Source organism: Brachyistius frenatus, unplaced genomic scaffold, assembly GCF_029030835.1.
Source record: "Brachyistius frenatus isolate BFR_SWC_R1_liver_20210118 unplaced genomic scaffold, ASM2903083v1 Contig_1, whole genome shotgun sequence".
NCBI classification, from domain to species: Eukaryota; Metazoa; Chordata; class Actinopteri; family Embiotocidae; genus Brachyistius; species Brachyistius frenatus.
Window position 1 is genome coordinate 7,728,851 of NW_027210600.1, and position 19,050 is coordinate 7,747,900.

At 42.5% G+C, this 19,050-nt stretch overlaps 2 protein-coding genes across 2 annotated transcripts in view; one reads left to right on the top strand and one right to left on the bottom strand.

Moving 5' to 3' along the window:
• Window positions 1-19,050, top strand: part of egfem1 (EGF-like and EMI domain containing 1) — a 53,867-nt gene that overhangs the window by 22,667 nt on the left and 12,150 nt on the right. Inside the window, exons 8-23 of the mRNA XM_069724424.1 lie at window positions 449-571; window positions 1,559-1,681; window positions 2,306-2,443; window positions 2,581-2,703; window positions 3,032-3,154; window positions 3,272-3,526; window positions 3,668-3,796; window positions 6,184-6,312; window positions 7,126-7,254; window positions 11,731-11,865; window positions 12,210-12,344; window positions 13,450-13,575; window positions 13,913-14,044; window positions 14,333-14,461; window positions 14,579-14,710; window positions 15,117-15,245. Of these exons, the coding sequence (XP_069580525.1) occupies window positions 449-571; window positions 1,559-1,681; window positions 2,306-2,443; window positions 2,581-2,703; window positions 3,032-3,154; window positions 3,272-3,526; window positions 3,668-3,796; window positions 6,184-6,312; window positions 7,126-7,254; window positions 11,731-11,865; window positions 12,210-12,344; window positions 13,450-13,575; window positions 13,913-14,044; window positions 14,333-14,461; window positions 14,579-14,710; window positions 15,117-15,245 (2,190 nt within the window). The remainder of the gene's footprint in view (window positions 1-448; window positions 572-1,558; window positions 1,682-2,305; window positions 2,444-2,580; window positions 2,704-3,031; window positions 3,155-3,271; window positions 3,527-3,667; window positions 3,797-6,183; window positions 6,313-7,125; window positions 7,255-11,730; window positions 11,866-12,209; window positions 12,345-13,449; window positions 13,576-13,912; window positions 14,045-14,332; window positions 14,462-14,578; window positions 14,711-15,116; window positions 15,246-19,050) is intronic.
• On the bottom strand, window positions 8,103-10,850 carry LOC138636558 (EH domain-containing protein 2-like). The gene is made up of 6 exons (XM_069724652.1): window positions 10,584-10,850; window positions 10,293-10,469; window positions 9,934-10,031; window positions 9,128-9,540; window positions 8,859-9,023; window positions 8,103-8,761 (listed from the first exon to the last, which is right to left on the bottom strand). The coding sequence occupies exons 1-6, from the start codon at window positions 10,802-10,804 to the stop codon at window positions 8,201-8,203; spliced, it is 1,635 nt and encodes a 544-aa protein (XP_069580753.1). The 5' UTR covers window positions 10,805-10,850; the 3' UTR covers window positions 8,103-8,200.

Sequence of the window (19,050 nt, forward strand, 5' to 3'; positions counted from 1 at the left end):
GTGAGTCCTTCTGCCAACAAATGTTCTCAACATGCAGGAATATGTCAGAAACTGCTGAAACAGCAGAGTTCAGTTATGCTGCTAGAGTCTGTTATCTTTCTCAGGTGCTTCTACTGATGCATATTGGACCAGATTAAAGCACAAAGAAGGAATTTTTGGCTACTTCTAATACGCAAGTCAGGAAAATGTGAGAATTTGAGGAGCAGCTTCGGAAACAGTCACTGTTCAGTACAGAGCGAGAATTCAGATTAGTCTTCCCTGGACTATAAAATACGATATTTATAAGGGATCTTGAGATGAATGGATAACCATTGAATAAGAAGGAAGCGGTTGCATGTACACGAGTCAAATGTTACTCTGGAGTTGAAAATGAAAACGGAATCACCTGCTGGGATGACATGGCTTCATTTTGTGTAGATGTGTATCTCTGTTTGTGTGTGTGTGTTAGTGAGGGACCCCTGTAAGGAGAGGAATGGAAGCTGCGCCCAGCTGTGCATTTCAGATGACAGCCGAGTTCACTGCAGCTGCCGACCTGGTTTTACTCTGGCTGGAGACGGCAAGAACTGTGATGGTGAGGAATCTCTGACACACACACACACACACACACACACACACACACACACACACACACACACACACACACACACACACACACACACACACACACACACACACACACACACACACACACACACACACACACACACACACACACAAACAGCTCACATGTAAAACCCTCTTAAAGATTTAAAGATATAAATATTTTGAGACCCTACACCCACGAAAAGTCAGCTTTATAGAGAAAGGATGATACGAGTGTGGAACGTCATTTCAATGTCACGTCACTGATATTCATTGACATCCAATTCTAGCCAAATTTGAGCCAGCGGTTTTGCTTCTGCTTCAACGCCTTCATTTCATTTAGCGCTCTTATCAAATGAATGTCTGTCCCACTCTCATGAGCGCGAGAAAGGCTTCAGGGAATTTTTTTTCACATTTGGTCAAAGCGTTTACTTGGACTCAGGGATAAACGGATTACAGTGAGGTGGTCAAAGGTCAAGGGTCACTGTGACTGTGGAAATAATTTCGTGACCCTAACTTAAGAATGTATTTGCTAATTAGGATAACATTTCAAACAAATGTGTAATAGGATAAATTAATGAAGTGAGAACGTTTTATATCCAAAGGGTCAAAGGTCAACTTCATTGTGACACCAAAATGTTCTGAAAAAAACACTTTTCTGGCCATAATTTAGGACAATAACTGAGGAAAGAAAAGAGGAGACTGTGGCCATATTTCACATCAGTCAGCCGTCGAAGACAAGAAGACATGTTTCAATTTAATGAACTATGAAATGCTCGACTACATCTCATTGTGACCTTAAGTCATATTCTTGTGTTTTGCAACATAGTAAAGCTTTAATACAATTAGTTTGCCACCACGCCTTTCTGCTGCTCATTTAATTTTTGTTTTACTGCAATGTTGTGTGTCTGTCTACTTTTGCCACCTCTGTGTGTAAACATGCACGCCTGTGTGTGATATTTTCTGTCTCCCATAGACATTGATGAGTGCAGCTCCGGCCATGCCAAGTGTTCCCATGGTTGTGTCAACATGCTGGGCTCCTTCAGCTGTGTGTGTCATCCGGGTTTTGAACTCGGCGCTGATGGCAAACAGTGCTACCGTAAGTAAAGACAGTGGACATTTGATCCACCTTCCACGAAGTCCACCTACTGCCGAGTACTGTACTTCATTTATTTTTTTTTAAGCCTAAAATGTAACGATCTTGTAAAAAAAGGAAAAGAAACCAATGGCATGAACGTGCCCAACTAATCACATGATTTCATGACAACTGCAAATGTTTGCTCAGTAAACTTTTGCACACTGCAGCTACACTTGGGACAAACCTATCATTTCATCTGTATAAAGCGCACCAGTGCCTGGATAGGACAGTCCGAACACTTGAAGTCAAACATGCTTGAATGATTTTTTTTTTCACCTCATGGCTGCAGAAGAAAGAAAGATACAACTTTGACACAAATAAGCACATACATTTCCCCTTCCTTGAAAACATCAACAGTTTCAAGGAAGCATATGGGATAGCAATAATAAAATACATCTGAATCCCTGTTCACGCTAAATTCATTGCAGCCACATCACAGACGGAGCATTTCTAAAGCAAAAAGAAATGAGGTTTACATTTCTCATATTATTGTAATGGATTTTTATAAGGAGAAACCATATTACTCCTTATTTCCTTATGTTTCAGCTCTACTGTATTTGTGGTTTTTGGTCCTCTCGCCTCCAGGCATTGAGATGGAGATTGTGAACAGCTGTGAGAAGAACAACGGAGGTTGCTCTCATCATTGTGAGCACACCACAAATGGCCCCCTCTGCTCCTGCAACCATGGCTACCAGCTGGACCGAGACAGGAAGACCTGTGTAGGTAAGAACGTCTGTCTGAAAACCATAATTCTCTATTTCTTTATTCCTTTCCCCCCTTCTTCTCTCATTTTCATAAACTTCCTGACTCTCTGCTTCTGTTTTCCTGACCAACTCTACAACACTTTGTGCCTTCCTCAGATAGTAACGAGTGTATCAGTGAGGAGTCCTGCTGCAGCCACTTCTGTAGGAACTACCCAGGCGGCTACGAGTGCAGCTGCAGAGCCGGCTACAGACTGAACCCAGACGGCTGTGGCTGTGATGGTAAGAGGGCAGGATTGTTTGCAGATTACCTAGTCTGGTGCTTTATAAGTGTTCTCTGTGTTGTGGCACGTTCGTGCAGGACATAAATTCCCAAAGCACATTCACTAATTGATCGCTCATAAAGTAAGCTTTTTTTTTTTAGGCCATTTCATAGCAGAGAATGGAAAACAGAACATTTTGCTAACAAAGGAGCAAACTTAGTACGATCTAGTGCAAATGCCAGATGCCAAATACTGTGAAACCTGCATCTACTGACAATAATACACTTGGTCCCGCTATCGTTTCACTTTCATTCTACATGCACTTTGTTTTTGCTTACCTCTGTTAGACATTGATGAGTGCCTGGCCGAGACCTCAGGTTGTGAACACTACTGTGTCTACACCCTGGGAACATATGAGTGTTTTTGCCGCCTGGGCTTCCGCTTGGATCAGGACCAGCACTCTTGCATCTGTAAGTATCACTTGCAGTTATTCCCGGGTTCCATACTCTTTATTGAATATCACTGCAAACAGAAATGAGGCAACTTGCAGTTTGAGAAGCTTCAGTTTCATCGTGGGGTGTGTTTAGCTCTGTATGGCCAAGAACTGGAAGAGGAAGAGGAGGAAGAGGAGGAAGACGAGGAGCAGCCAGAGGTTGACAGATTACCTGACCTGCTGTTCCGCCAGGCTCCTCAGCTCCTGCAGTACACAGCAGCCCTGCACTCCCGCTATGGCAGCGATGATGATGATGATGATGATGGTGGTGATGATGGTGGTGACAGTGAAAAAGAATTTGAGATCCAGAGAGGGCGCAGAGGAGAGCTCAGACTGGACAGCCACATAGGTACAGTAAAACACGTGAATGATGACGCTGAGGTGTATGTCTGGTAAAACCAATATTATCTTATTGTTTTCCTATTAAATCTTCAGACCAGGAAGTTATTAAGAAAGAAAACCTATTCCATCTTTGCCATGTCCTTTTCAGTGTGTCTCGATGGCTCATTCGGGGATGACTGCAGCGCCAGCTGTGAAGACTGCGTGAGTGGAGTGTGCAGTGAAAACAGAGACCGATGTGATTGTTCACCTGGCTGGACGGGGATTGTCTGCAATAAGAGTAAGGACAACTAGCAGGAAACTCCGCAGTTGCATTGGTGTACTGTGTGTTGCATCTTTTCGTTGCATCACAAGCTCTTCAATCTCCTGCAGTGCGACCTCACCTTCACCCCTCTCACCAAAATACATGAATGCTGTGTGTTAAGATAGAGTTTCCCTCAGGTGGAAATATGCTTATTTCCTTTTCTTGCTGAGAGTTAGATGAGAAGATTGACTCTCATATCTGTCAGTAAATATGAGCAACAGTCAACAGCAAGTTAGCTTAGCTTAGCAAGTGGATTGGCAGGCTACCAGAGAATATTTTGGCTCCATCCAGTGTTAATACAAGTTCTATAACAGCATCTCAAAGCTCACTAATTAACAGATTGTATCTCATTTGTCTATTCTGAAAACAATTTGTGGGTTTGTGGGTTTCGTGGCTGGGTGCAGTGACTTCCTGGAGTCTGTGTTGGTTGCCTGGAAGCCTCACGGTAATGAGGAATGAACTTGTCATTTTTACAGTTGTTTTAGTACGAATTCAACAAAGATATAAGGTGGTAATTAGTAAGTCTTTGTGGGCTAACTGGTTGTTGTTTGTAGCTTTGTATTTATCATGAGAGTACATGGTACATGACTGGTCTTCTCATTGAAGTTTTAGTAAGAAAGCAATTTTGCATATTTTCAAAATGTCAGACTATTCCTTTAAAACTATTCCATTTTGCACAGTGGAAGAAATAAGCAACTCTCTTCCTAATTAATCAACCGGATCACAAACATGACAAGTGGATAATGTTAATGGTACAGGACAAATGCTGTTCTTGGTCTATTTGGACTACCTGTAGCAATATGGTCCAGGTTAAGAAAAAGATGACATAGCTCCCCGTGCGCATTTATCCAGAGCCATGTATCAAAACCAGTCGGCTCCTCTGCGTGGGAGGTTGCCTTGTTTATGGGCTCCAGATCACAGGAGGACCAGGGGAATCAATCTGTCTGCCACTGGAGTGTGGCCAGGGCCCACAGCAAGAGCACAGCCTGAGGCCAAGGATGTCCACTACTGGGTTAGAAAGCAAAGCTCCATTGTCCCCATCCAGCTCCGTGATTAATGGCTGTCTCTGGTCTGAACTCGAGTCAGGCTGGTAATTATAGGAGGAGAGCCACGTGGGATAAGTCCGTTGGAAGCAATCTGTCACTTTTAGAAACCCGCTCCCGCGGTGGCAGTGTTCAGATGTACACCCTGAAGGTGATGGGCCTTTCAGGTGGAGATGAGGAATACTGCAGCCTGAAGCAAAGATTTACAAAATAATGCAGCGGGCAGCAACATAATGGTCAACAAGGGAATAGATGTTGGCCAAAAGATGGTCCTTGAAGAGAGAGAGAGAGAGAGAGAGAGAGAGAGAGAGAGAGAGAGAGAGAGAGAGAGAGAGAGAGAGAGAGAGTATTTTACAACTTTCTTACTTTACTTCACTCTGATTGGATTTTATGCAAATCCTATTTCATGAGGTTGTTGCTAGGAAGAAATATAATGAATAGATTTACACAATTTACAGAAAAAAACTGAATATACAAAACACATTATCATCCTAGTATTAAAGTAGGTTGTACATTAGCCCCTTTTGTAAAATCCACATCTCAAATCGTATAAATATATTTAACAATACTTCACAAATGGCTTTGAATCATATCCCAGAGGCAACAAGTCAACTTTTCATTATTGTTGACTTAACAAAAGTATTTTGTGGTATTTACACAGTTCTCTTTGTTATGCATACTGCATCAAAAGGCCTCAACAAACACCCCAGAACCAAATTTATGATTATAAACTCGCCCACTGTGCTATTCACTTACTTTATTTGCATTCCCACATGTAACTTTCCATCTGCTGCAAGTGATAGCACCACTTCATCTTTATATGAAAAAGGTTTGTGAGACTATCGCTATTTTCTAAATGCTTGCGGCTCCTTATAATATATATGAAATGGTTATTATTATATTACAAGATACTGTAATGCTACAGCCTATTTCAAACTGGTTTATCTTCCTGTGGAGTGACATAAAACTGTTGTGAGGAGAGCGTGACGTGGAATTTAAGCAGACATTAACTTGATGGATTGTAACACTTTAGCACATCTTACACAGCCAGATGGTTCCTGTCTGACTTGCTAACAAGGCCAGTGAGATTAGAAAAGTCAGGCGAGCGCGCAGCACGGGAAAGAGAGGCTAGAAGGTGAACGCATTCACTGGATTTTTAACACGGGAGAAAAACTTCACATTTGGCTGTACTTACTTTCTCATATATGGCGATGTGTTTCAGTGTCCAAAAAAAAAAAAAAAAAAAAATCCCCACAGTTTGATCCATTAAGTAATTCTGCATTTATTAAAATGTGAAAACGCCACCTCTGCTCTCTCCAGCTTGTCCGCAGGGGAGCTATGGGCCGGCCTGCAACAGTCTGTGCCGCTGTCAGAATGGAGGCTCGTGTGACCCTGTGACCGGGAAGTGTTTGTGCCCCCTCGGTGTAAAAGGCCTGCTCTGCGAGGACGGTTTGTACACACATTCTCACACACACACACACACACACACACACACACACACACACACACACACACACACACACACACACACACACACACACACACACACACACACACACACACGTGTGAATACAACCACCAGGGTCAACATTGCTTGTGACCCCTTTGGCACAAATCAATGGAGCCTTTTGACTTTGTGGTTGTAAGTTGTGAACATTTCAGTGGAGAGGTGATTTTATTCTCCAAAAGTGAATCACGGTATTTTGTAAGACAAATGAAAATTGGAAAAATGCCTGGAAATGAAACAGAATTTGGTTGGAAGTTGGAAGATACGTTTAGATTTAGGTTAGGTTAGGTAGTTACTTTATTAATCCCCAAGGGAATTTTTTTCCGCTACAGCAGCATACAGGAAAGCAATAAGATAATAATAGAATAATAAAAAGCAATAAAATAGCAGTAAAAAATAGTAAATATAAAATGCACAGTATATACAGTACAGTATATATCTATATATATTATATACAATCTATATATATTATATACATATATTATCCTCTTTCTTACCTCGGCCATTGTGTTGCAACCAACTAGATTCATCCTGTGTTCCCTTGAAGGGGTCCTGATCCTCAGGTTGGGAACCACTGCTCTGTATCATCCTTCAGTGTGTGCTGAATGTGTCATTAAACCTGCTAAAGAAGTCTTGTTACAATTTTTTGGATAGGCGCTGAATTATTGCAGTGCTCTTATTGCAGTGGAATTCATTTTTAGAGAAGCAGTGATCTTCAAGTGTAACAAGCTCTCCGACATTTTCCTTGCCCGCAGGTTGCCCAAGGGGTTATTTCGGTAGGCTCTGTAGAAGAAAGTGCAACTGTCCCAACGATGGACCCTGCCATCGCCTGTATGGAGCCTGCCTGTGCTCTCCAGGATTATATGGTCGTTTTTGCCACCTCGGTGAGTAGAAGGTTTAAGAATACTGATTGCATAGTGGTATTGTTGAAGATGTCAAAAAATTTAATAATACGAGCTCATCCTGATTACAAGTTTAATGTCCTTCATAGCAAAATGCATTACAATCATGTGAGATACAAGAGACTCTTAACGTATCAGCCAAAGAGGGAACGTCCATGTGATGGGTAATAACTGCTGTTGTATTTTTTTCATTTCCCGGCATATATAGATGACAGAATATAATGTAAAACATTTTTTTTTAGCATTTAAAACCATCAGTGGTAAACTTTAGGTTTTGTTGTCAGCTGCTGGCACTCTCTCAAATCAGCTTGGTATTACGCCAAGGCCTGTAATCCACCCGTCAGTCCACCAGAGGATACCGTGTCAGTGTGACGTTTTGCCTGAAAAGTCCCTTCGACCAGGGTTGAAGAATGAGGTCATGTGACCGAGGTCATGTAATGTGGTACAAAAGGAGACAAAGTCTGAGTAGGGAGGAAGTCGGAGGCGGTTGAATGCAACAAAAAAAAAAAGAGGACTTTTACCTGGATGACCGGTGTTTTGAGTTCGTGAGAAAGCGTAAAATGACTTATTTCACTCAAACCATGATCTTGTCTTAACCCTCACTGAGTAGTTTTTTCTGCCTAAACCCCAAACAATTACATTTAACCCAAACCATGTCCCCCCCCTCCCCCTCCCAAACTTAACCACTTTGTGGTGTCCAAACACGTGACACTGACACGGTGTTGTTTAGTGGATTGACAGGTGTACCAGAAACTCTGGCGTGATACTGGGTTGCTCAGGTTCATATAGAGGCGCCGCAAGCTTTTGTTAGTTTTGTTTAAACATTAAACTGCTATCACCAGATTAGTTTGTATTGAAAAAGCTTTGTACAAATATTACATATTATGTATATATATCCTCAGCCCTCCATTTCCTTTTGATATCAAGTTCACACTGATACTTCGTTCGCTGTATTTAGCCGTTTTGATGGGGGCATCAAGTGAGAGGGCAGCTCTCTGGGGAGCCAGAAGCCCTCCAGTTTTCCCTCAATAAGGTGGACTGCCAAAGCGAACTCCTCATTGTCCAGCATGCCGTCCCCATCGACATCGGACAGCCTCCAGATATGAGCGAGCACCGAGTTGGGCAGGAGAGTGGTCGTCATCCACTCTTTGACTTTGGTGCCGCTAAGTTTGCCCTCACTTGGACTGAGGTTGTAGAAAATCTCATCATATTTGGGTTTGTATTTCTCCACCGCCCACTCATCAAAATCCGCCTCGCTGCTCTCATCATTGGGAAGTTCCTTGAATGGATTTCTCTGGTAATTCTCAGGCCTGAATGTTCCCAGAAATTCACCGTCCAACACGCCGGGGAGGGATTTCTTCCTCGGTTCCTGCTGTTGGAGTAAGGGAACCAGGTTGGCGATGTCGGTGGTGAGGAGTTTTTCCAAGGAAGCCATGAGACTTGGTTTCAGTGTCTTGAACTTTGAGAAGTCCTGACCCAAAAGTTTCTCCTGAAAATGGAGGCAATCACACGTGAGGCTCACGCAACACATTCCAGTAAACAAATACTATGAAATATTGTATTGAGACATAAAGGTTTTGTCCGACCTGCATCTTGGTGCAGTCAGGGAAGTCACCGGCTGGGACTCTGTGCTGTTGCTGGATCTTGTTGAAAATTACAGGAAGCTGGTAGATCAGATTGTGCTTCTTGCTTTCTTTGCAAAAAATAGTCGGCATCTCCTGCTTCAGGTAGCTGATAATGTGAGCGTGAGCCTGGAAGGGGAATAAAGGTCAAATGAGTCACGAAATCCCTACGACGGCAGCCGAGTTAGTGAGTATATCTGAGTTATAATTGAATATATCAGAGGATCTCTCACCCTCACTAAGCGCGCCCTCTTCACGAGGTCATTCAGCTTGCGCACTGCTGCATTGCGGGGCAGGTTCCTGATGTCAGCCAACAGGTCGTCCTCCTCCAGCTCTATCAGCTCGTAGTGGTCACACGTCTGCCTCGGCTCCGACCAGAAAGACCCGATGTAAACCCGCAAGATCTCAGGGGTCCGAAACACTTTCCCCAGTGACCACATGAGGGCGCCGTAGACTCTCATGAGCTGTTGAGAGTCCACCCTGTCGGCTTTGTTGAGAACTATACGTAACTTGTCCTCATAGCCGCACAGAGCCCCGAAGGCTCGGGTGAGCTCATCAGAGAACTCCAGCTTATGTGCGTCAAACAGCAGGATGATCCGATCCACACGCTCCGCGAACCAGCGCAGCACTGCTGGGAAGTCGTAGCCTGGGGATGAGGAACAAAAACACAGGGTTTTAATTAACAGGGTATAGGATGGAGCGAGCCTCACATCCCTCTCACTGGTCTCAAGCCATTTCAGTTACACCCATAGAAAAATGTGTCTATAAACCAAAGCAAAAAAAAACGCTCGGTTGCGTACTGCTCGTCTCCTCCCAACACACAGACACATTACTTTCATCTGCTGTGCTTCTGGCCTCAAGTGTCTGAATAATGATGGGCTGAAATATTCGTGTTTTACTGCATGTACGATGACTCTTCTCCTATAGGAATTTAAAATGCGGCTCACAGCAACAATGCAGTCCAACTTTAGCACTCTATAAAAATTGCTGAAGCAAAGACATATTAACTCCTCTCAGGAATTAGGAGACACTGTCTCACCTCGACTCAGTTTTCTTTTAGCAGCGGTTAAAATGCCCGGCGTGTCGATTAGGCTGATGCTCTCAAGGACCCGGTTTGGCATCTGAGCACACTGAAATCTGAAAAGAAAACACGAGGTTAATAGGGTTTGAATATTGATAAAATATCACCCTACTAAGTTTGTATCAGTACTTATAAAATGATGAATGCAGAGCAAAGCGCAGGAACGTTCAAATATTTCTGGATAAAAGGGAGCGAAAAAAGAATCAGAGAAAGAAATGAACCAAACAGCAACTTTTTCAAGCTTCTTCACAAAAAAAGAATTAAAAATCATTACACTCCAGAATTTACTATCTTTCTCCTCTTAATCTCACCGTCACCTGTTTAGAAATGAGTTTCCAAAAGGATCAAGGTTGCGAAAGGGCTTTTTTGGATCCATTGTCAGGGCATTCCCAGGGATGATTCCTTCCTCCCCTCCATACATGAGAGCTGTGAAGCAGTCAGTGGTTGGCTCTGGCCCAACTCTGCTACCAGGGAAATCTTGCTCTATGAGATACCTGAAGATACACATGGTTCAAACCACCTTTGTCATAGGTTAATACATGCGCTTAATACATGCAGACGAGGGACATCTGCATTTTTTTTTCTTTTTTAAATGCTCAAAGTCTTACCTGATAAAAGTCGTCTTTCCTGTCGAGTACTGACCCATCACCAGCACCATTGGTTTGTTGTCAAAGTCTGCATCCTCGTAGCTCGGTGAGTGAAAGTGATGGAAAGAATAGTATTTCTCTATTGGCAGCAGCCTCTTATAATAAAGATTCTTCAGCTCCTCTGTGACCACATTGACGTCCCCCAGTGTTTTCGGGGTGCTCCAAAGCCTCCGGATGGACATGGCGATGAAGTTTAGCTCTGATTTTCCTCGGCGTGGAAGCTTCTCACTCCTCTACGACCAAACTGAACTGAATGATGGAAGAATGTGCACGAGGGATATCATCAGATTCTCACAGCTGTCTGCTCCATCCTGCAGCGGGACGTTCAGAGGGTGGAGAGGGTGTAACCAGAGCCTGCAGCTGCACCTAACATAAAGCCAATGTTGAGAGGGACAGGGTGGAGTGCAGTTCGGTTTTTGTTGCAGAGAAGGGACAATCTTGGCAAAACTCATCCAGAGTGATTGTTCTAAAAAAGACAAAGAGGGACGTGGCAACGCTGTACATTTAAAAGCCATACATAACACTCGACATCTATGAATTAAATGCCTCCATATATGGGATCCAGTTGGCAGCAAAATACCCACAACGATTGCAACAATGCTAATATTACTTTTAGTTTGTTTTTGAGCTCAAACTTCGGCGGAAAGTTACTGTACAAAGACTTGAAGATGAATAATGCACCATAATTTGCATGAAGGTCAATAAATCAAGTGAAACTGGAGGCGGTGGTCACATGGCTTAAACTAGCAGAGGTCTGACGCTGTCATAACATGGTAGTTGAGTGTGTTTGTTTAGCTCATACTAAAATGTAATTTGATAGTCAGAAAGGCTTCATTTCAACATTTTTTTTTCTCAATTAACTGTGAGCACCTGAACTTTAACAAACAAAAACTGCCAGGAGAATTTGTTTTCTTTGCTTACCCTTCAAAAAAAAAAAAAAAGAAAAAGGGATCTGAAGTTGATTTAGTGCAGCCATACTGTCGGTTGTGCAGCTTGCTAATGGAAGTGTGTATCTTTCTGTACAATATAATACAAAAATGAACAGATTCATTGCCACACATCAGCCTAACTCGTGCTTTTTGTCTTGTTTTTAAACTAACCCCCTCAGCCTGTCCCAGGTGGACGCACGGTCCGGGCTGTTCCCAGGAATGCGACTGTGTTCAAGAACATTCCGCTGGCTGTGACCCCAAAACAGGGAGCTGTTTCTGTAAGGCTGCATACCGCGGTCCGCACTGTGAGAGAGGTATAAGCACTTAGTTGCATTTCTTCTGCATCGTGAACATTTTCAGGTAAATTCACAGATCTTCACCTCTCAGCTAGAAGTTCATTCGGATGACATTTCACTGCACCGAGCAGTTCAAATGTTATGACGATCCGAGTCTATTTCCTGTTGCAGTCACACAACAGTAATGTGAGCCTTTGAGGGGAAACAAACTTGAAGTCACGCTGTTTCCTTGCAAAGCGGTTTTGACACAATGGTCTTTTGTTGCGATTCCTCTCCGAGAACAGTCTATCTTTTACAAAATGATTGTCCATCGTGTTAATCGTCCCTTGTTCTGTGTACTTGTTTTTATGTCCCCAATGTAGAATGTGATCCAGGCTTCTTTGGCGCAGGCTGTGAGCAGCCATGTGACTGTCCAGGTGGAGGGTCATGTGACCCCAGGACTGGAGAGTGCAGCCAACTGTGTCCTGCAGGCCTTCATGGAGATGACTGTCAGCTGGGTGAGGCAAAAAAAACAACAAAAAACAACAAAAAAAAGCTGCTTTAATGCAATTTAAAGGCCATTTTCTAACATACAAAACAATTTATACAAACGCATCTAAGTACTCGGCATTAAGTCAAATTATTTTGGGTCTAATTTATGCTGTAAAGTTTCTCTCAGACATCTGGCACACATCCATAACATCATTTCAAACACACTGTTGATGTATGATGTCCTCCACAAAGCCTGAATCCACAGTTTACTTATATGGTCATAACTTTTACAGTAAAAGGGTACAGAATACTGTCAGTGCGTGTGGGCCTGCACACTGACACGTGCCAACATGTGTGCTTATTGTTTGCATACTTCATGCTTGTGCAAATGTGTGCCCAATTAATAAACTGTGTCATGCTGGCAACACAAAGCAACACAAATTGTTATGAATGAGTTTCTGAATAGGTCACAATCTCTTTCATTTCCCATAACACTTGTAAATCTTTCTTTATTCTTTCTTCATCTATTCATCCTCCGCTCCATTTGACGGATTAGGTGGAATAAAAAAAGGCACTCTCTTGAATTCACCTGGTCAATGCAGGTGTTCTTGTTATTGTAAACTACACAACCACAAATATGAGTATTCCTCCACAGCAGGGCGTCCCGTGGCTGTTTATTCTGCTAGTTGATGAAAAGTTCAACCTTCTGTGAGGTGATACTGAATATTTTTCAGGAGCCGCTGGTAAAAACAGGACTTTTTATCTCTGTGGAGTGAACTAAGATAACAGAGCAGAGTTACAGTATGTCAGCACTAATGCAAAGTCCAGGCCTAGGCCTGGTTTGTCAAAGCCAAATAAAATAATAAAAAAAAAAAGGGTTCTGGATTTTACTTAGTTTAAGTTGTAGGCCAGGTCATGACAGGGACGGTTTACTTCAGTTACTCCTGCAGAAGCAATTGGCAGAAGCTGAATAAATAAACAGAAAATGATTGCGCAATTCTACATTTTCACCTTCTTATTTTTTTGCCCCAAATGTTGTGTAATCCTGTTTTGTGTGTTGTTTTTTTTTGTGTTACACTGTGTTGTAAATGTCTCTGTTTTCCATTTTCTTGTGGATTATTGTGTTGCTAGCCTGCCAAGATGGAAGTTATGCCGAGAACTGTCGTCTGACCTGTGACTGTGGTGGAGCTTCTTGTGACCCGGTAACTGGACGGTGCATCTGTCCTGCTGGGAAGACAGGACACTCATGCCAGGAAGGTATTTGTTTTATTACACTGTTCTTTAATAATAGTTTTAGCCTGATCATGTAGCACGAGGGCCAGTTTGAACTCAGTGACATTACAAGCTTGCAAACCTGAGCAAACCTTGGTGTTTGTGCGTTTTGTGCCTCTCTCAGCCAAACCAATTAGAAACTTGACATTTGCTTTGCGGCTTACTTGCCCAGTGAGAAAGTTCACCCCTTTCAGGGACCCATGTAATACATTTCTCTCCCCCAAATTATTCAAGCACAAGTGGCTTTAGGGCTATACAGAGAAAGGACCGACATAAGTGGCTTACTGCTGAGTTAATCTGAAAGATACTCCCTGCTTCCCAGACTGCCCCGATGGATGGTGGGGTCTAAAGTGCCATGCGTCCTGTCCTAACTGTGAGAACAGAGGCTCCTGCAACAAGCAGACTGGTATGTGTGACTGCAAGCCCGGCTTCATGGGAGACCTCTGCCAAAATGGTGAGATTGCAATTACAATTCCTGTGTTACGAGGAAGAAAAACATTTTAAAAGACCCGATGTATACAATTTGGCTTAAATAAATGTAAATGACATCGTACTCATATCAAGGCTTTAATAAGCACCTGTATATCTTTTAAATAAATAAAAGAAATGACAGCGCAATTGGAGGATTTTAAATTTTGGAGCTGCTGATATCTGCTTGTCTTATTGGTTTGGTTACTTACATGGATTTAAAGAAAAGCGATGACTGAAGCAGGTTCACTGATGAACTACCTGTTGCGCACAGAGTGTCCTGCAGGGTACCACGGACCAGGCTGTCTGGAGCGCTGTTCTTGCCATCCTGATGCCACCTGTGACCCACAGAACGGACACTGCATCTGCCCACCTGGCAAAAGAGGCCATGATTGTGCAACGTGTAAGAACTAGTTTGGTACAAAAACAACAGCATGACTGAATAGCAGAGAAAGGAAATAGTGTAACGTACCAAAACCTTGTATTTAACTTTCACCGTAATGTTTCCTCATCTTCAAAGCATGTGAAGCTGGTTTCTGGGGCCAAGGCTGCAGCATTAAATGCCAGTGCCAGGACAGCTCCCTGGGCTGTGACTCAGTCAGCGGTCAGTGCGTGTGCGAGGCCGGCTTCACCGGGGACCACTGTGAAAAGAGTAAGTGAACATCGTTGGTAGGATATCGCAGAGGTTCAAAGTGTATACTTTGGTAAATGCTGCCACCATGGGGTGATTGCAGGTACAGCATCGTTCGATTCGATTTACAGACAGACATTTTCTGGCTGTTAATTTCATGATTTTACACGCGTTTCATTTGTGTGGTTTTTGTATTTGATCCTGAGATTTATAATTATAGATTTCTATATGTTATATGAAGCTCCATTTGGTACTCAAAGCTGAAATACATCCCGGTATTCCATGGGAAGTGAGACTAAAAGTTTCAATCTGTTTTGCAAGTTTTCACTGGTTAAAAGTTAAACATCTAAGACGTTTAGTATCATGGTGCTACATATGCTTAGGCTCATATGTATTCTGTGTTATGGTCACACGCTCCCGTTCACAGAGTGCATGAACGGCAGCTATGGCCGGGGCTGCGTCCAGCAGTGCCAGTGTCAGAATGGAGCCCTCTGTGATCATGTGAGCGGAGCCTGCACTTGCTCTCCCGGATATGCTGGCACTTTCTGCGAAAGAAGTAAGTCACCTATAATCTGATGATGGTGTTTCAGATGGTATTTGTTGTGGTCAATCTGAAGTTAGCCCAACTTGTAATTTAAAAAAAAATCTTTATTTGGTCTTAAACATCTCTAAAATAATTGATTTCCTGACTGCAGAGCCAAAGATTGATTCTAGGTCCACTTAAATGAATTCATAGAAACAACAAAGTTAATATCAGTGTACAAATTGATATATTTTTGAAAGTCACACGCACTTTGAATAAGTAACCTGTAAATCACTCAAGAACCGAAGTATCATGAAACGAACAACATAAATGTCCACGGATGTTCTTCATTTGCACAGGAATTACATATTGACTAGTGAAACAACATTAACACAGTTATTATCATTTAGCTGCTGTGACCTTGCACTTCACTTATCTGCACAACTCCCAACACTTTCACAGTACAAATAAAGCTACAGGACATACAGATACACTTAAAACATGTACTGCTCCTGATGATTATCAGGAAAAGGCAATTAATGAGGATATTGAGATCTTATGGATTATATCATAGGCAATACGTTAACTTTGGAGATGCTCTGGACTTTGTAGTTGGTCAAGTGACACTTGAAGCAGGTGCAGTGCACTTTATGCTGAAAGCAGAAAGCCTGCTGTTCCCCCTCTCTCTCTTATCTATATATATTTATATATAAACCTCCTGCTCACGAATTCATCAAAATGTCGCGTTAGACCGAACATTTCTAACTTTTACACGTTACTTTAAAATGACTCACAATATAAGATACTGCATGTTATCTCCAATGTTTCACCGCCCTCTTGTCAATAAAACCGAGGTACACGCGTGACATTTTGAGGAATATTCCACCAACCTGGATGTAGAAACAAAGACGCAGAAACCTTTAGCTTTTGTGTACAGCTGGAGCACTCCATTAGGTCCATTTAACACTTTGCACATAAAACCCTAGTAATACACAAAATAGTTTTGCTTTTGTTTTATTAAAACTAATGGCTTTTTTTCAAGCAAAAATGACGAACGTTATAGTTTCAAAATTATGAGATTTGCTGCTCCTCTTTGCTTTACGAGGTAGTTAACTGAATAGTTTTGGTTGCGGGGCTGTTGGCTGGAGAAAATAAGCAACATGTTGCAATCAGCATTTTTTTCCCCCCACTGTAATCTGCCTTCTTCCGAAAAAAATATGAATCTTTTATATTACAAAATAATCCTCAGATGAATGGATGATATAAATAATCACTAGTCACAGCCATACATTTAAAAGTTATGTTAAATAGTTAAATAGAAATAAAGGATTGTTGGCAAACCTTCCTGAACTCTAGATTTAAACAGTGGCTTTACAGAATACAAAAACAGAGAAAGATCAGGAGGTAGCAGAAGTTTTACTTTCAGATTCTTAAATTGTTAAATGTTGTTGAGCTCTGCACGATCGTATGTAAAACCAAGATTATCTCCACTGAGCATGAACATGTACCTCTACATTGCAGGTGGTGTTATCGCTCTTTAACACACTAGAGGGCGCTGCAGGATATTATTCAGATTCTTCCACAGTCTCAGTGAATCATCAGAGATTCAATGAATCATTAGACTGTCCACGTGATGTCATGAGCGAAACCATTTTAAAACCACACAAATCCCAAGATGTAATTTGTATTAGTCACTCTGGGATAGATGGACTGTATTTCATGAGGCTCAGAGTCTCTGCGAGCACTCCCAACTCTACAAGTAACCAATATTCATCTCATCATCATGATATTTGTCCTGAACTGCGAGACATAGCAACACTCGAAGAGATTTAACAATTCAATAGATTTGTTCTTGATTACAGTCTTTTGACTTGAGGTGGCCTCATGTTATTACAAAGTGTAAGATTTACTGTGACTGTACTACCAGGCCCAGAAATTCATACCACCTCCGCACTGCACGGGGCATTGTAAATCATGGCCATGCCACACTAGAACAGAGCTTCACATCCCTAGCCATAACAGTCTAATGGCCTCAGATGTAGTCGTCACTCTGATTGGACGTTGCTGTGGAAATGGGGCTATCGGTCTGAGCAGATTTTATTTTCTGAAGGCCTGTTCCCCCTCAAACAGAGGTGTCCAGTTTCTCAGTCTTCTGCTGGGCCTCTTCCTTCAGGAGAAGTCTGGAAGAGGCCTGCGCTGTGAGAAGGTCCAGGTCTCTCCAATTCACAGAATTAAAGTGGAAAGAAATGACTTTATGTTTCAGTGCTTGATCCTACAGTTTTCATCCCCACACTCGTTATTCATAGAAACGACCGGCTCTACCAGACTGAGAAAGCTTGTTGCTACGGCAAAACCATTGTTCCATTGTGCATTCTTGTGGTGCTGAGGTTGATGCTAAACATTTCAGTCAAGTGTTATCGGAGGAAAGGGGCCTTTTGTGCTGACATGGATCCAGCACACCACTTCTTCAATTAACGTGGATTGTGCTGCGTTCCTGCTCTGCAGCTTTGATGTCTGCATCAAAATAGTTCAATTGGTTGCAGTAAAAAGAACTCTGATTCAACTAGCATTGAACATCCGCGTTATTGTCCAAGAAACTGGGTTGTTGTGTTGTTGTTGTGTTGACCTCCTTCAGTGTATATAGACCCTGAATGGCACCAGGAAGTTCTATTCTATGTTCTCTCTATCCGCTCTATTTCTGTGGCGCGCTCTCCCCGGCTGTGTGGTCCCTGGACCTGCTTTATGGGCAGACAGCAGTGGCTCTTACACAACCAGGGATCTGGAAATAATCCTCCTGTCTTAAAGAGCTAATTTCGTCGAGAGATGGAGTATTTCAACAATGGCACAGTGTGTGTGTGTGTGTGTGTGCGCGCGCGTCTGGTGCACTGAATCCTCTGTGCCCACCTATAAACAAAGACTCAGAGGGAAGAGTCTACATTTACAAACTGTAGCAGACACTGTGCTAATATCAGATGACAGAGCTCTGCTCTCTGGTTAATATGGAAACCAGTCGCCCCCTGCTGGCATATACAAACAATAAACTTTGCCATTCAAAGTTGTCAGAATGCTTGAAGATTTAATATCGAGTGTGTGTCCTTCTGTAAACTGTCTGCTAAAAAAAAGGAACATGTTGATGTGATTACTGTTAATAGAGATTTCATTCAAAGGATTATATTTTAATATCGCAGATGTGTTGCGGCCCCCATTAAATAAATTACATATCAGACGTTGAATCATTTTCCTGCAGGAGGAGCAAAGCTAGCTTGTTGCTATGGTGTCAGTAAGTGCTATCATGATAATAAACAACAGACAATAAACCAGGCATTTTTGCTACAGTACTACCACAGACTTAATGTACAGCTGGATTAAAATGACAGCATCCTCAGTGGGCTAGCTTTAATAACATCGCAGCCCTAACCACTACAGAGGCAGGCAAAGACGTCATGCTGTCAGCGTGGGAACGCATCGATGGCCATGCCAGAAGTTGCTGAGCAGGAAAGTTACTTTTCCCAATTTGAGGCCTCGGGGTAGAAAAAGGAGGAGCGGGCAGCATCATCACTTGGAGCAGGAGAAGGAGGGTATGATGCATTAACTGCAGGGGAACACCCCGAGTACTGTGGCATTTAAAATACATAAAATCACCAAGTCATACATTTCTGCTGCGCTCCCAGTTTGTGGTCACGTCGTCCACTGTTTTGCTTATAGATAGAAGTAGCACATGAATTAAATGATACTTTGCTGGCTACTGAGACTTTCTCAATTATTACTGCAACAGAACGCAGAAGAGGGTACTTGAAGAGAGGAATATCTGTAACAACTGTCAGTCAGTCAGACTTTG